This window comes from Babylonia areolata, chromosome 18, assembly GCF_041734735.1.
Source record: "Babylonia areolata isolate BAREFJ2019XMU chromosome 18, ASM4173473v1, whole genome shotgun sequence".
Classification (NCBI taxonomy): domain Eukaryota; kingdom Metazoa; phylum Mollusca; class Gastropoda; order Neogastropoda; family Buccinidae; genus Babylonia; species Babylonia areolata.
In genome coordinates, this window is record NC_134893.1 from 5,398,217 (window position 1) to 5,412,712 (window position 14,496).

Below are 14,496 nucleotides of genomic sequence, written 5' to 3' on the forward strand. Positions count from 1 at the left end.
GGCCAAGGAGAGGGGGGAGGAGGGCAGGGAGGGGGGAGGAGGGAGGACGCTGCCCGGGGGGGCGGCTGCCTACAGCTACAAGCCCAGCAGCAGACGGCCCTTGCTGGACGGCGGGGCCAACAGCGGGGGCCGGGCCTTGGACCCCACGGCGGAGGAGGCGGTGGGCGGCGGCGACTACGCGGACTACACCCTGTCCGGCGGGGACCAGTACCGGAGACCGTCGCCCCTCGGGGTGGAGTCCAAGAAGCCTTTGCCCATGCCGCCCAACGTCTCGCGGGGGTCCGCCTCCGAGGACCAGCACAGAAGCGGGTGGAGGAAGGCGGCGGGTGGGAAGGAGAGGAGCGGGGTGGACGTGGTCAGGTATCAGGTGGACCCCAACCGCTCCCACCGGGCCACGCCGGATTTCACCCTGCAGCAACAACAGCATCAGAAACAGCAGCAACAGCAGCCTGGTGATCCGAACCAGTGCGGACAGAAAGGGACCGGCGCGGGGCCCCACAGGACTGCTGCCCACCCCGGGGTGGAGCGGTGTGCCTCGTCATCGGGGCGGGACAGGGGGGTGTGGGTAGGGGGTCAGCACGTGGTGGTCAAACCCACCCCCACCCCCACCACCACCACTACCACCACCACCACCACCACCACCACCCACGGTCAGCAGGACTCTCGGGGGGACGGCTCCTCCTCCTCCTCCCACACTCCAGTACAGTCCGGACTGGCCACGCTGCCCCGCCACAAGGGACACGGCACCCACCACCAACACCACCAGCACCGCAACCACCAGGGTCAGGGGGAGTCCCCCGCCCCCCACCGCCCCCAGTCAAGCGCTGCCGCTCACCGGGAGGTGGCCCAGCTCATCCAGAAATCGGGCTCACCCCGTGACGGTCCACTGCCCCCGGGTACGCCCCCACCCGAGTACGACGCGGTGGTGGGTGATCCCCGGGTGTCCCACACCCGCCAGGGCTCCTCCTCCTCCCAGGCCAGCTCCCTGCGCAGCTCCCTGTCCATGGGCAACCTCCACCAGCTGGGCTCCGGCAAGCTGACCGTCAGCCAGCAGGCCCCCAGGACCGACAGACTGCCCAGCGGGGACGACCCCTCCAGCACTGGGGGGAAGCCCGCCCTGAGGAAGAGCGACAGTGAGAGCGAGGCGCTGACGGACAGGTAGGCATGCATGTTTCAGTGTGTGTGTGTAAGGATTAGGTGTGGGTGGGGTGGGGGGGAGGGTGTTGGGAAGTAGGTGTTTGTAAGGGTTAGGTGTGTGTGTGTAGGGGTGGGGTTGGGGTAGGTGTTTGTGGGGGGTTAGGTGTGTGTGTGGATGTATGTGAGTGGGTGTCGTGTGTGTGTGTGTGTGTGAGAGAGAGAGAGAGACTATATGAGCGAGAGTGTGTGTGCAAGGAAGTTAATAGCAGTTACAATTAAGTTTCACTTTATAGATATACATGTATATGTTATTGCTGTGTGTATAATAAACGCGTAATACAGTACTCCTCACCTCACCTCGCCTCACCATACCTTGCAGGTCCAAGACCGGCGCATGGTGCAGACCATCCGTGAAGCACCAAGACGGGTCTCGTCATTTCCTGTCTGGTTTCATCTCACCTTACCTTACCTCATTTTACCTTAACTTACCTTACTTACCTTACTCACCTGACTTCATCTCACAGGTCCAAGCACTACAGTGATCACCTTGAAGCACCAAGACATGTCTTGTAATTTCCTGCCTGGTGTCATCTCATCTTACCTGACCTTACCTTACTGTACCTGGCAGGTCCAAGCACTACATAGACCGACGTACAGTGGAGACCACCTTGAAGCACCAAGACATGTCTTGTAATTTCCTGCCTGGTGTCATCTCATCTTACCTGACCTTACCTTACTGTACCTGGCAGGTCCAAGCACTACATAGACCGATGTACAGTGGAGACCACCTTGAAGCACCAAGACATGTCTTGTAATTTCCTGCCTGGTGTCATCTCATCTTACCTGACCTTACCTTACTGTACCTGGCAGGTCCAAGCACTACATAGACCGACGCATGGTGGAGACCATCCTGAAGCACCAGGGCGTGCACCGCCACGGGTCCTCGTGCAGCAACAGCAGCGCGGAGTCTGACTCGGCCCTCGTCAGGCTGATGGGCAGACAGGCGGCCACCTCGGCCCTGAAGGTGGACATCCCCCTGGACACGCTGTCCCTGGGCTCCCTCAAGGACTCGGGCTGCGGCAGCAGTGACCGCCACAGCTCCAGCTCCGCCGGCAGCGGAAGTGTGGACCAGTTCCCTCCCTTCTTCCTCAACAAGAGCATGATCATGCCGCGCTCGGTCAACGCTCCGCCGCCACAGCAGCATGTGAGTGGATGGACACCCAAGTTATTGTTTATTTGATGATAACAAGTCGTGATAATCATCATGATCGTCATATTTATAATCATGATCATCATCATCATCATCACCATTATCATCATTATCATAATGAAAACTTAGTCAGCACGTGGTAGTCAAAGTCTACTACCCTTGCCGCCCGCTGGCACGCGGTATTGTTTGATCAAATTCAGCTACCTCTTAGTAGTCATTTTCCAATAATTAAATTACACTGGCCATTTATTGTTCAGTTAAATGATTTGCTGTACTGAGACAAAGTCTGCCCTTTTCTTGAGCTTTTACTTTGTACCTTCAAAGAAATGCCTGCCTGTATTTAAAGGTTTGGGTTTTTGTTTGTTTGTTTGTTTTTTGGTTACATTTCATTTCTTCTTTAAAAGGCAATTTACTGTTCATTTATTTAATGATTAAGGGGGTCAAGCGAAACGTACGTCTGGCTTGTCTAAAATTTAACAAGTGTTCATCAGCAGTTATATTTTATTTTCGTTATTGAAAATTTACCACAACCGAAAGCGAAATAACCCCGCATCATCAAGAGTAAGCAGAAGCTAAAAGTAGCGACCTCAAAGTATCGGGCTGTCACCCACTTCATTCGATCATCGTTGTTGAAAGGAACCATGGTTTCTGTTCCAGACGGAACACCAGCAGAATGGCCAGCTGCACAAGGCTCAGCCGGACGCCAGTCACAGAAGGTCACCCCGACCCGGTCAGGTGGAGGGTCACCATGACAACGGCCCCAAGGTGATGCACCCGATCAAGGAGAGCAGCCAGGAGGAGGGGGTGAAGCCCCCGAGCCCCAGTGAACCCATTGGGACCAAGAAGTTCATCGTGGCCAACCCGGCCCCCAACCCTGCTGAAAGGCCGCCCCCCATCCCGCCTAAAAGTGAGTTGTGTGTGTGTGTATGTGTGTGGAGGGGGAGGAGGTATCCGTGCATATGTGTGTGTGTGTGTGTGTGTGTGTGTGTTTTGTTGTTGTTGTTGTTGTGTGTGTGTGTTTGTGTGTGTGTGTGAACAGAATCTCAGAATTAAACTTCAATTGTGTTGTTAGCCAGGAGAGCTGTCTGCAAACGAAATTTGATAACTTGCATAATGAAACATCGTCCATATTCTCTGGAATCATACCGTTGCCAGTGTAAACACTTGATTTATGGGGGCAGGTTTTTGTTGTTGGTTTGGTGTTTTTTTTCAATCTTATACACACACATGCAATGGTTTGCATGTACTTGTATGTGTATGGGTTTATGAATACATGTGTGAAGGAGAGGGGGGGGGTGTTAGACAGCAGGAGAGCATAATTATGAATGTGAATCTTTGTTAGTTAGTTAAATGCATTGTATGTCGTCACACTTGCCATTTTTGTTCTGTCCAGATTTCGCCCAGTTTCAAATCATCAAGTCGTCCCACTCACAGCTGCCCAGTCCTCATGACAGGGACCCGTCACTGGACAGTCTCATCAAAGAGGGTACGCACAGGACGCTTTGCACTGGCCTGCAACTAGAGAGAGAGAGAGAGAGAGAGAGTTTAAAACATCCAAAAGTTCAGGAATTGTCATTTGTATCCATGCTAATTATGAAATGAAATGTTGGAGCCCATCTGTTCAACGAAGGTTTAATTAAACCTCGCACAACAGAATCCTTGAAGCAAATGTGCACTTTTCTAAAACAAACAAACAAACAAACAAAATCTTTGCATTCTGTGTACGTTCATTGCACTGTTTATCTTTACAAAAACTCGTCACACATTATTGCACTGTTTATCTTTATAAAAACTCGTCACACATTATTGCACTGTTTATCTTTATAAAAACTCGTCACACATTATTGCACTGTTTATCTTTATAAAAACTCGCCACACATTATTGCACTGTTTATCTTTATAAAAACTCGTCACACAATATTGCATTGTTTATCTTTATAAAAACTCGCCACACATTATTGCACTGTTTATCTTTATAAAAACTCGTCACACAATATTGCACTGTTTATCTTTATAAAAACTCGTCACACATTACTGCACTGTTTATCTTTATAAAAACTCGCCACACATTACTGCACTGTTTATCTTTATAAAAACTCGCCACACAATATCGTAGCTGCGATCAAAGGACAAAGCAGAGAAAGACGAAAACAACAACAGTGCACTCGACGCTTGTAACTGTTGCTGTGAAGAAGGTCACAGTATCATTCAGCCAGTGCATCGATTGCTCTGTGTGTGTGTGTGTGTGTGTGTGTGTTAACATTTGGGCCAACAGCAAAGTGAGAGCTGTATTATCAGTGTTTCTCCAGTCAATGGGAAATCATTTACAGCTTAGTCTTTTGTGAAGGACTGTGACTCTCAAACTAGGAGGTAGAATTGCACTGGCTCTTAGTGCTGCAGCCTTGGGGGGTTAGTTGGCCTTTGGGAACCATCCCAACGCCGACTGTCCTAAAACCCTCTTGGCCGAGAGAGTGGGGATGTAACTTGGGCAAGACACTCTCCACTATAATCAAATTCTAGCCCAAATAGTCGGAACAGCAGTTGCCTCCTCTGCTGTTCCGATGGTCATAGTCGGACACGACTGACTATCATATATATATGTGTGTGTGTGTGTGTACAGAAAACGTGAGTGGCAACTTCGTGTCGCTGTGCAAAAAGGCGGACGTGCTGATGGACCGATGTGTGATGGCGGAGACCAAGCAGGACATGTCCTGTGCACTGCATTGCGGGGAAGGGGCGCTAGGTGAGACTGGACACAGTGAACCTTTTCTTTCTTATGCTTTGGGTGTTTTTCTGTTTCGTGCATTTTGATGGGGGGGGTTTTCCGATCTTTCGAGGGCTGGATGAAAAAAGTATTGTAAGCATATTATGTTCACCCTTGGTAAATAGAAGTCATTCATTCATTCAGTTTCCAGGTTTTCTGCGTTAGGAGTGTGCAGGGTTTGTGATTGAACCTGTAATACGATTGAAATGGACAATCCGAATACATACAAGTAATTGATACATAATTTTGATATTTGTATCTTTCTACTGTTAAATACTAAACTGGGACGCGATGATCCACTTCGAGAGTATTTTTTTCTTTAAAAAGAAGACGAGGATTTCATGATTTTTTTTTAATGTAAGATTTTATACTGCTGATTGTTAAACTCAGTTTTATAACTGACGAAAATGAAAGGATGTTTATCAAAGTGTAATGAAGTGGACGTCGTTGTATTGGGGGAGGGATGCCCTCCCTTGGATGCTCCATTGCTTTAAAGTTCTTACTGAAGCTTTTCGCTTTTGCCTATATCACTGTTGCCTGTATCACTGTTGCCTGTATCACTGTTGCCTGTATCACTGTTGCCTGTATCACTGTTGCCTGTATCACTGTTGCCTGTATCACTGTTGCCTGTATCACTGTTGCCTGTATCACTGTTGCCTGTATCACTGTTGCCTGTATCACTGTTGCCTGTATCACTGTTGCCTGTATCACTGTTCCCTGTCTGGTTTTGTCCCTGTCTGATCCTGTGTGCTTCCTGCCCCAAACGTTCGTGACATTGTCCCATCTGGCACTGCATTAAAGAAGACGAAGAAGAAGATTGTGCAGAAAGTACCACTGATACCTGGAGAAGGAGATTCATCTGTAACCATGTACCATCACTGAGCTTATACCACAGATTGTACCACAAGTTTACAGTATGGCCATCTGCAGAATGAGAGCTGTATTATCAGTGGTCTCTCCATTGCTATAGGAAATCATATGGAGCTTAGTCTTTTGTGAAGGACTATGACTCTCAAACTAGGAGGCAAAACTGCACTGCTACAGTCTTAGGGGCTAGCTGGCCTTTGGGAACCATCCCAACGCCGACTGTCCTAAAACCCTCTTGGCCTAGAGAGTGGGGCTGTAACTTGGGCAGGACACTCTCTACTATAATCAAATTCTAGTCCAGATAGTCGGGACAGCACTTACCTCCTCTGCTATCTGATGGTCGTAGTCGAACACTACTATCATGTACCAGAAGATTTATTTGTAACCATGTCATTTGGATGTAACAAAGCAAAAACAAAAACAGTCTAAACGTGACAGTAAAGACTAATGTTCTCCTTGACAGTGCACTGACTGATCTTAATGCTATTCCCGCTGTGTGTGTGTGTGTGTGTGTGTGTGTGTGTGTGTGTGTGCAGGGTACCTGAAGGAGGCCATGACCCACAGGGAGCTGAACAGCAAGGCCCGGGCCTACCTGCAGAAGAAACACAACAGCTGTCTGCTCAAGGTGCGCACGCTGCAGAAGCGGGCACCTGCCGCGTCACGGCAAGAGTCCCACTCCTCGGGCATCGGGTCTGACGTCACCTCGTCTGTCGGCAACAGGTGTGTGTGTGTGTGTGTGTGTGTGTGTGTGTGTGTGTGTGTTATGGTGTGCGTTTGTGTTTTTTCTCTGTGTGTGTGTGTGTGCGTTTGTATGTGTGTGTTTGTGTGTGTTTGGTGTGTATGTTCCGAGCAACATCTTACTTTTTATGAGATTGTGTTTATATTGTATAGATTTCTAGTTGACATGTTTGGTTTGAGAGCATTTTCAGAGTTAACAGCAAAATCCTGCGACGAGTGTGCACATATTTTGATGATAAGTATGATATCATATATTTTACTGTGACTCAGTTGTCACTGAAGCCCCAGCATGTACGGTCATCACACATATATGGACATGTCTATGACCACTACATGGCTCGTGACCCTGTGTGTGTGTGTGTGTGTGTGTGTGTGTGTGTGTGTGTGTGTGCCAGCAGGTCCAGCATCACCAGCAGCGACTCGGACCTCAGTGACCAGCTCCTCAAACACAGCCGCCAGGTGGGCAGGGCCGCGCCCTCCCCAGTACCCAGACACCCTCTGCCTCCCCACCACCACCACCACCACCCCTCCCCCAGGGACCCGTGTGCACAGGGGACAGTTCCTGTCACCCGGGGTCAGGCCCAGGACAGTCACAACGGTCACCACAACGGTGTGGGCAGAGCAACGGACGGTCAGGCTGCGTGCTTTGGCCCACGGAGAGGAAGTCAAACGCCGTCCGTCAGCAGCCAGAACCACAGCAGGACTGACAGTTGCACCAGCAGCAGCAGTAACCATCCCGCTCAGTATCACGGAAGGACTGACAGCAGTGGAGGGAGCAGTGTGCCCCCTCCCTCCTCCCAAGTGTCGGATTATGTGTCAGTGAACAGTGTCAGTGGAGGGGTTGGCGGTGGTGGTGGTGCTGGTGGTGGTGGTGACGGCACGGCGGACCTGTACGGCACGCTGCCCAGGAACAAGTCCCGGAAGCCCGGCAGCGACACGGCGGCCAGCGCCGAGATGTACCAGTCCTTCCTCAACAAGCAGAAGTCGCTGCAGGCCGAGGTGGCGCTCAGCCAGCAGTCGTTGGACAGCACGCGCTCTGACGCCGGCTCTGACGCCGGCAGCGGCAGGATGAACAAGACCCAGATCAGACAGCTGCTGCAGGACAGCATCGTGCAGCGCCACTGGCACCAGCCCCCCACCACGGGCCAGCAGCCGGCCACGGCAGCACCCCAGCAGCACAGCGCCGCGGCACCCCAGCAGCCGGAGCACAGGCCGGCCGGTCAGCCAGGCCCCAGACCCAGCTACGGGCAGCAGCCCTCTGTGCAGCACCAGCGGTCCTCACAGGCACAGCCGACGACTTCTCCTTCCGGTCACGTGTCTCACCATCCGCAGAGACAGCCCCCTCATCCCCCTGCAGCGGGCTACCCCCCTGCTCACAGTGCGGGACAGACGGCGGTGTCGGTGTCCGCTCCCAGAGCCCCGCCCCCCGGCACCATGTCTGCCGCTCAGCCCAGGTCCTCCACCTCCTCCTCCTCCTCCACCACCAGCACCAGCAGTCATCCCTCTGCCCCCCTGCCCCCTCACAGCAGTGCGGGGAGCGGCAGACTGCCTCACAACGTGGCCCGGGTGCTGCCTTACTCCCACCTGACGGACGCCCAGCCCATGCGCTGCAGCGGCAACAGTTACCTGGTCATGATGCACCCCGCCCAGCAGACCCCCCACCCCTCGTCAGCACCCCGGGGGGGTCAGGGACACCCCCCACCTCCCCCCTCTGGGTCAGCTCAGCCCTTCACCCCCGTCCCCAGGCCGTTGGAACGCTCCGCCTCCCAGTCTGACTGCAGGGCGCCAGGAACCACCACGCGCTGTGCTGCCGTGTCAGGTAGGTCGTCATGCTGACCCTCAGGGCTCTGTCTTCAGGCTGTCCGCCTCCTCTGCTGGCTCACCTCAGTTATCGTCATTATTAACATTGCGGTTGGCGCAGTCTGTTCATGCTGTAGAAGTGTGTGTTAACACACGTGTCAGAAGGGATTGAACGATTTCAGCTGTGACTTATGTTTTGTAAATTTATATGCGTGTGTTCACCAGAATTATGACTACTAATACTTTTGCCATAGTTGTTGCTTACTAATACATAACATTCCTGTCACATCGTGTTATAAAAGAATGAACGAAATAGATTGTGATTAACATTTTGTGAGACTTTTACGGTTGAGTATACATTGCTTTTATGGTTGAAATGAGCATAACTTTAACTTTTACCTTTTAAGCAAAATTGAAACCATAACCATGGAGAAACTAATTTCGTTCGCTAACATCATTTGTAATGATTTCTCGCTTCAGAACACACATCTGAAATGCCTTGAATACCAAGATTAACACTGCTAACATTGGTTTTTCTCCCATCATTGCCATGCAGTCTAAACTCCCCCCGAGGACCTGCTTGAGCCTTGGAGCTGACCTAACTAACTGAAGCTAACCACCACTCCATCATCTTACTTGTGCAGATCAAGGCGCTAGTCTGTCTAACACTGCCGGCATGAAGAAATCCAACTCTGCTTCTGTGTCTGTCGCTGTAAGTACCAGTGGGTCTGTCATCCCGTTTGTTGACCATCCGAGGGCTGTGTCCTGTATGGTATCACACGTTTGTTTGTTTTGTTTCTGAGTCTCTCGGGCCGCTGGGCTGTACGGGTAAAAGTTCATCGTATTGTATTGTATTTTATTGTATTGTATTGTATTGTATTGTATTGTATTGTATTTCTTTTTATCACAACAGATTTCTCTGTGTGAAATTCGGGCTGCTTGCCCCAGGAAGAGCGTGTCGCTACACAACAGCGCCACCCATTTTTTTTTGTATTTTTTCCTGCGTACAGTTTTATCTGTTTTTCCTATCGAAGTGGATTTTTATACAGAATTTTGCCAGGAACAACCCTTTTGTTGCCGTGGGTTCTTTTACGTGTGTTAAGTGCATGCTGCACACGGGACCTGGGTTTATCGTCTCATCGGAATGACTAGCGTCCAGACCACCACTCAAGGTCTAGTGGAGGGGAAGAAAATATCGGCAGTTGAGCCGTGATTCGAACCAGCGCGCTCAGATTCTCTCGCTTCCTAAGCGGACGCGTTACCTCTAGGCCATCACTCCACTCCATGACAGAGTCTTCGTTTGGCTGCCTGTCGTTATATAGTAAAGGGGATATGGTGGTGGTTGTTTTTTTTTAACAGCATTGGGAAAAGTCCCATTAGTGTTTGAGATTGGTTTTCTTTCTTCGTGTTTGCTGGAAGTTGCTAACATGTGCTGATATCGATGTTACGTCTGATTGTGAAATACCTTCACATTATGTAAGGAATGACGCATAGATTTGATCTGTGTTTGGCTTGTTGGTTGTTGTTTTTTCTTTAACGATACTTGCAGTTTGGTTTATTCATATAAAAATTTTGTTCTGGCTTCTTTTGGCTTAAAAAAAGTAATGATTGCGTTAATTATTGCTCTGTCTGTATCTGAGCATGTGCAGTGTGTGTGTGTGTGTGTGTGTCTGTGTGTGTGTGTCTGTGTGTGTGTGTGTGTGTTTACACGCGCGTGTTTGTGTGCGTACTTGCTTGTGTATATTGATAATTCTTGACAACTAATGAGTGCTGTAGAAGAAATCAATCATCTTTGTAAATCTGGTTTTGTTAAATATGGAACAACACATTAGACATAAATTGTTCTTATTGAGTGGATCATGACCAAAAATGACTGTTGCGGAAACACTCATAGACTTTACTATCTTCAAGTTGGCCTTTATTTTAAACCCCACCCCCACCCTCCATCCCGCGAAACAGGATAGGGAAGAAAAGAACTCCACGTCTTGTGCCTTGTTGCAGAGTTCCAGTGACCCCCCACCTCCTGCAGGAAGCCAGCCACTGTCACAGAGCACCACGTCACAGAACGCCAACAGAGCTTATACGGAACAGAGCTCACACGAACCCCCGGCAACCGTCCGTTCTCTGCTTTCGCGTTTCGAGAGGATGGAGATGAGGTCCAGCCCCACGCCCTGCCCGCGCTCCCAGGGTCACCCGGCCAGGGAGCCCGCCCACAGGACCCCCAGGCGGACCAGCCTGCGGAGGACACGCAGCAAGTCCGAGTCCTCTTCTGCCAAACCCAAGTCCGTGCTGAAGAAGACCAGGATGAAGAGCCGGCCTCGGAAGTCCGTCACGTTCGCGGAGAGCATCGCGCGTTTCGCTGACGACAGTGATGACGCCAACTCTGGGTACGAGTCAGCCACGGAGCTGAGTGGCTCCCAGGTGACCGCGGACTACCGTTTGAACTGTAGCGACGACGACGTCAGGTTGAGCCAGCGGGGCAGGTCGTCAGACTGTGAGCTGTACGAGGGCAGCAGTTCCAGCAGCGACGACTGCGACGTGGGGGAGGAGGAGTCGTGCCATCTGTGCCACAGACGACGGAGTTCTGCAGGACAGGCGTTCTGTGCAAAGTGCAGCTTCTACCTGGCCAAGCTGAACCTCAGCTAGCGACTGACCCTAGTTCATGCTGAGTATCACGTAGCAATAGTTCTGTAGCAATAACAAGCTGAACAACAAACTGACTGTTGCGTGGAGAAGAAACTCCATGTTGCCTGAAATGTCGTCAGTTTTTGTTTTTTTTTTCTTTCTTTCTTTTTGTTTTTTTTAATCCGGCGCCTCCACGGTTATGGTGTTATAATTATGTCTGAGTATATCATTGTTTGGGGTTGGGTTTTTTTCCTTCGAGAATTTTGCTGGGAAATTCCATCAATGTGTGGCCACGTGCTGAAGCTTCAGATTGCTTCTTTGCTGACGTGCACCGTGCAAGGTGAAATATGCAACATGAACAAAGCATTCCGCTCAGTGCCTGCATGCCCTGTCGTCCACACAAACCACTGGCGCCAGACAGACCATCGGCTGTTTGTGGTTCTGTTTGTTGACCATTTGCCTTTCTTGCCGTGTGATTGCATCCATTCTGTCCATTTTTTTCTCTGTTGTCCATCATGTTATAATTATCGTTACATCAACTATTGCATCCATTCTGTCCATCCATTGTGTTATCACGTGAACTGTTGCATACACCCTGTCCATTTTTTCTGGTGTTCACTGCGTTAGAATTATTGTTATCACGTGTACTATTGCATCCATTCTGTCCATCCATCGTGGTTAGAATACCGTTTTCATGTGAACTGTTGTATCCATTCTGTCCATCCATCGTGGTTAGAATACCGTTTTCATGTGAACTGTTGTATCCATTCTGTCCATCCATCGTGGTTAGAATACCGTTTTCATGTGAACTATTGTATCCATTCTGTCCATTTGACCCATCGTGTTGGAATACTGTTATCATGTGAACTATTGCATCCACTGATTCTGTCCATCCATTTTCTTTGTTTTCGATCTTTTACTGGAATAACCGTTAACTTGTGAAACTATTATGCAGAAATATAAAATACCTTTTCAGTTGTTACTGCCCAGTTTGGAGCTGTCCCACGTTGGGGACGGGGAAGGAGAGTGTCTTTGTATCACCGTCCTGTCCATGTACTGACTTGATGCCTTACACATGTCAGCGGCTTTGGGGCTGCTGCTTTTCCAGTGACTGGAATATATGTTGATCTCCGTTTTAAACTTCTCAAGTGTTCGCTTGCATCTTTTTGAAGTTTATTAATTGGTAATCTAAGTCATTTGTCTAGTGCACCGAATCTGTCTCAAAAACGCTGCGTCTAGTAATCACGGTTTTCAGTCAGTATGTCAGTGTAATCAAACGCTTTCATATCAGATTAATATTTTAATTTTTGTTGACAATTTAGGCTTTAAAGTCTCAGAATATCATAAATGTAGTTGTTTAGGGAAGCAATGCAAAAACCTGGAAGACTATCCAGTGAGTGGTCACTCTCTTCATGTCATTATGGAATTAAGGAGCACCAGCACCGATTTTTGTTCTTTGTAAACTATACACAGTTTAAAAAAAAAAATGTGTATGCTATGCCAGTATTTGGTCATTAATGTATATGTCAATATCGTCTCTTTCCGAATGAAGTAAACTAAGTGACGAATATAATGGGAAGGAAGTGTAATAAGAATGAACATGGATCCTGTCTGGCAGTACTGCTGCAGTGGTGTAAATAGTGAGCTGCTGTGCCGGACAGTGACGTACTGTACAGGTGTGGGGCATTTCAACATATCTATTTATTTCCACCATCCTTTGTTTTTTCGTTGTCCAGCACCATACGCCTTATAGATAGCATTTGTCTCTTTTGGTCCATTTTGGCAAGGCAGCAAAATGTGGGTTGTTGTTGGGTTTTTTTAACGATGATTAAGTTCTTGTAGGCTTAGTGTACGTTTTGTTGTACATACATTACGATTAGATATTGCTGTCACCGTTATTATGTTCATCACGTCCTGTGTAACAAGTAAAAATTCTGATATGAAATGTTTGATAACTGCAGATATTTTTTCATGGCTTGGATAGACTCCATTGTTGCATTTATCTCCTGGGCGTTGATCGCCATTCTCTGAGTGATTGTCGAGGATGATGCGTGTGTGTGTGTGCGCGCGCGCGCGTGTTTGTGTGTGCGCGTTTGCATATGCATGTGTGTGTGTGTGCATGTGTGTATGTATGTGCGTGGGCGATGCTTCTTTGGTGATGTGTGATGCAGTGAAGTAACTGCGGTGTGTGAGAGGGACTTGGAAATGATCGTGCATGGAGATTTTCCCCCTTAAAAAGCCCGTTTTCAAAAATCATGATCAAACTACAGTGTGTTCCAAGTATCACGGCTGTTGGGGACTATGGAATTCAATTGTCTGTCGCGCCGTCCAGAAAAAAAAGTAATAATAATGAATTGGAAAAAAAAAAAACCACCCCAAAAAACTGCGATTATGGAAAACAACGTTTTGGAGGAGGGTGTGGTATTGTGATCAGTAAATTTGGTTTGATGTAAAACCCGTCCATCACAACGTTGGTTGAATTAAGCTGATCGCCTTGTGGCCGCCAATGAAATGCTGGCACGTCTGTGCAGATGCATTTACTGGTTTTACTGTTGGTTCATATTAAATTTGCCTGTGCCTTTGAAGATTGAATATTGACTGACCTTTTTTTCTTTTTTCTTTTTTGTCAGTAGAAAGTGATGGTATTGAATAATTCATGAACACGGCGGCCATTTTATTCGTACAAAACACACGTGTGTGTGGTGGGTTATTATATGATAATTTCTTGATGAATGTGTGTGTGTGGGGGGGGGGTGCTTCAGTCACTCTGTGTGTGTGTGTGCGTGTGTGTGTGTGTGTGTGTGTGTGTGTGTGTACATGCTTTTTCGTAATGTACAAGAATCTCTAAAGATGCAACAGAATCAACTGGTAGCAAAACTCTCGTTCAATTTGTCGTCATTCCATTCATGATTGTTAGCAACTGAAAAACATATAGTGAATAATTAAAACATTTGAGAAGCACATTGCCTTTTGTGAATAACTGTAGCTGTGAGTTTGTGAATGTGTGTGTTTGTCTGTGTGTCTGGGTGTGTCTGTGTCTGTGTTTTCTGGCACAAACATGCATGTGTATGCCATGTGTCGCGAAACCGACTCCAAGACGAAAGCCGACTCCAAGTACTCTAGTAACATCCGATTCTCCACAAAATTCAAACTCTACAAAGCCCTGGTGGTCTCCATTGTACTGTATGGTTGCGAGGCATGGACACTGACGGCCGAAACTGAAAGGAAGATCCAGGCCTTCGAGAACAAATGCCTGAGGAAGCTCCTTCAAATTTCCTGGATCGAGCACAGGACCAATGAATATGTACGGAGCAGAATTGAGAACCTTGCTGGACCTCAGGAACCTCTCCTTTCA

At 48.7% G+C, this 14,496-nt stretch overlaps 1 protein-coding gene across 4 annotated transcripts in view; it reads left to right on the forward strand.

Moving 5' to 3' along the window:
* LOC143292383 (uncharacterized) overlaps nt 1–14,102 on the forward strand; it is a 59,299-nt gene extending 45,197 nt beyond the window's left edge. For 2 of the 4 annotated variants that reach the window (XM_076602600.1, XM_076602602.1), the window contains exons 12-20: nt 1–1,158; nt 2,008–2,341; nt 3,005–3,254; nt 3,741–3,833; nt 4,968–5,090; nt 6,515–6,698; nt 7,112–8,535; nt 9,161–9,228; nt 10,518–14,102. The exon at nt 1–1,158 is cut by the window's left edge. In XM_076602600.1, the coding sequence (XP_076458715.1) occupies nt 1–1,158; nt 2,008–2,341; nt 3,005–3,254; nt 3,741–3,833; nt 4,968–5,090; nt 6,515–6,698; nt 7,112–8,535; nt 9,161–9,228; nt 10,518–11,162 (4,279 nt within the window). In that variant the 3' untranslated portion in view covers nt 11,163–14,102. The remainder of the gene's footprint in view (nt 1,159–2,007; nt 2,342–3,004; nt 3,255–3,740; nt 3,834–4,967; nt 5,091–6,514; nt 6,699–7,111; nt 8,536–9,160; nt 9,229–10,517) is intronic. The other 2 variants (XM_076602601.1, XM_076602603.1) reach the window with 2 other exon arrangements.
* Nucleotides 14,103–14,496: the final 394 nt, after the last annotated feature.